The sequence below is a fragment of the Sinocyclocheilus rhinocerous genome, unplaced genomic scaffold, assembly GCF_001515625.1.
Source record: "Sinocyclocheilus rhinocerous isolate Xijiao unplaced genomic scaffold, SAMN03320098_v1.1 scaffold3119, whole genome shotgun sequence".
In the NCBI taxonomy this organism is placed as follows: Eukaryota; Metazoa; Chordata; class Actinopteri; order Cypriniformes; family Cyprinidae; genus Sinocyclocheilus; species Sinocyclocheilus rhinocerous.
Genome location: NW_015632029.1, coordinates 154,165 through 156,205, shown reverse-complemented (window position 1 = coordinate 156,205; position 2,041 = coordinate 154,165). Strand labels below are relative to the sequence as shown.

Here is a 2,041-nt window from a genome sequence, read left to right as displayed (position 1 = left end):
TCTGTCTCTCTGTCTGTCTGTCTGTCTCTCTGTTCTGTCCGTCTGTCTCTCTGTCTGTCCATCTGTCTCTCTGTCTGTCCGTCTGTCCATCTGTCTGTCTGTCCGTCTGTCTGTCCATCCGTCTGTCTGTCACTCTGTTCTGTCCGTCTGTCTCTCTGTCTGTCCATCTGTCTTTCTCTCTGTCTGTCCATCCGTCTGTCTGTCACTCTGTTCTGTCCGTCTGTCTCTCTGTCTGTCCATCTGTCTTTCTCTCTGTCTGTCCATCCGTCTGTCTGTCACTCTGTTCTGTCCGTCTGTCTCTCTGTCTGTCCATCTGTCTTTCTCTCTGTCTGTCCATCCGTCTGTCTGTCACTCTGTTCTGTCCGTCTGTCTCTCTGTCTGTCCATCTGTCTTTCTCTCTGTCTGTCCATCCGTCTGTCTGTCACTCTGTTCTGTCCGTCTGTCTCTCTGTCTGTCCATCTGTCTTTCTCTCTGTCTGTCCATCCGTCTGTCTGTCACTCTGTTCTGTCCGTCTGTCTCTCTGTCTGTCCATCTGTCTCTCTGTCTGTCTGTCTGTCCGTCTGTCTGTCTGTCTGTCCATCTGTCTTTCTCTCTGTCTGTCCATCCGTCTGTCTGTCACTCTGTTCTGTCCGTCTGTCTGTCTCTCTGTTCTGTCCGTCTGTCTGTCTGTCCATCTGTCTCTCTCTCTGTCTGTCCATCCGTCTGTCTGTCACTCTGTTCTGTACGTCTGTCTGTCTCTCTGTCTGTCTTGTCTCTCTGTCTGTCCGTCTGTCCATCTATCTGTCTGTCTCTCTGACTGTCTGACTGTCTGTCTCTCTGTCTGTCCGTCTGTCTGTCTGTCCGTCTGTCCATCTATCTGACTGTCTGTCTCTCTGTCTGTCTGTCTGTCCAGGAGGAGAAGGACGGTGAGCCGCCCAAGGACTCTCTGGATGATCTCTTTCCTAACGATGAGGAGGAACACACTCAAGGAAGTAAGTGAACATCACTGCTTCTTCTCTCATGTGTGCGTCTGTCATTAACCCTGCTCTGACCTTTGACCTCTGACCTCTGCAGTGCAGCACCAGCACAACAGTGCGGCGGTGGCGGCGGCTCAGCAGGGCGGGTACGAGATCCCGGCGCGGCTCCGGACGCTGCATAACCTGGTGATCCAGTACGCGTCTCAGGGCCGCTACGAGGTGGCTGTGCCGCTCTGCAAACAAGCTCTGGAGGATCTGGAGAAAACCTCGGGACACGACCACCCCGACGTGGCCACCATGCTCAACATCCTGGCACTCGTGTACAGGTGAGAGAGTGATCTTCATCACATGACACATCACATCATCGCCATGTGCTGACTTCACTGTCTGTGTGTCTCAGGGATCAGAATAAATATAAAGAGGCGGCTCACCTGCTGAACGACGCTCTCTCCATCAGAGAGAAAACACTGGGCAAAGACCATCCTGCTGTAAGTCACGTATATTTATTCAGTCTTGTTACTGTCACATCCATCAGTTTTTAGATTATATCAGATTCATCCCAATAACAGAAAAAAACTACAGCAGGACATTATCATGAAATAAATTATTTCAAGTTTACTTGTCAAATCAAATTTATTTATATAGCACTTTATACAATACAGATTGATTCAAAGCAGTGTGACATGCAATATGGTATCAAATAATATTCTAAAATAATTTAAATATATATAGCCTATATATATATATATATATATGTGTGTGTGTGTGTGTGTGTATACAGCATCTAAACTTATTTTAAATATTTATTTATTTTTACTATTTTTCAAAATGTTACTAATTATTATTTTATTGCATATATTATATTATACTATTATATTAAACTATTTTGAATATTAATTTGTTTAGACTTTTTACTTGTACTTATTTACATACTGTATTTATTGTATTGTATGCGCTTTGTGTGCTAGAAAGGCACTTTATAAATAAAATGTCTTAAACGTCATCTAAAACTATTATAAATACTTATTTTAATATTTTTACTAATTTACAAATTTTTACTAATTATGTTGTTGCATATATATATA

General features: G+C 43.7%; 1 protein-coding gene across 1 annotated transcript in view; it reads left to right on the top strand.

Moving 5' to 3' along the window:
- LOC107742075 (kinesin light chain 1-like) overlaps positions 1-2,041 on the top strand; it is a 33,130-nt gene that overhangs the window by 9,949 nt on the left and 21,140 nt on the right. Inside the window, 3 exon segments of the mRNA XM_016554937.1 lie at positions 893-971; positions 1,054-1,282; positions 1,357-1,444. Coding sequence (XP_016410423.1) covers positions 893-971; positions 1,054-1,282; positions 1,357-1,444 — 396 coding nt within the window.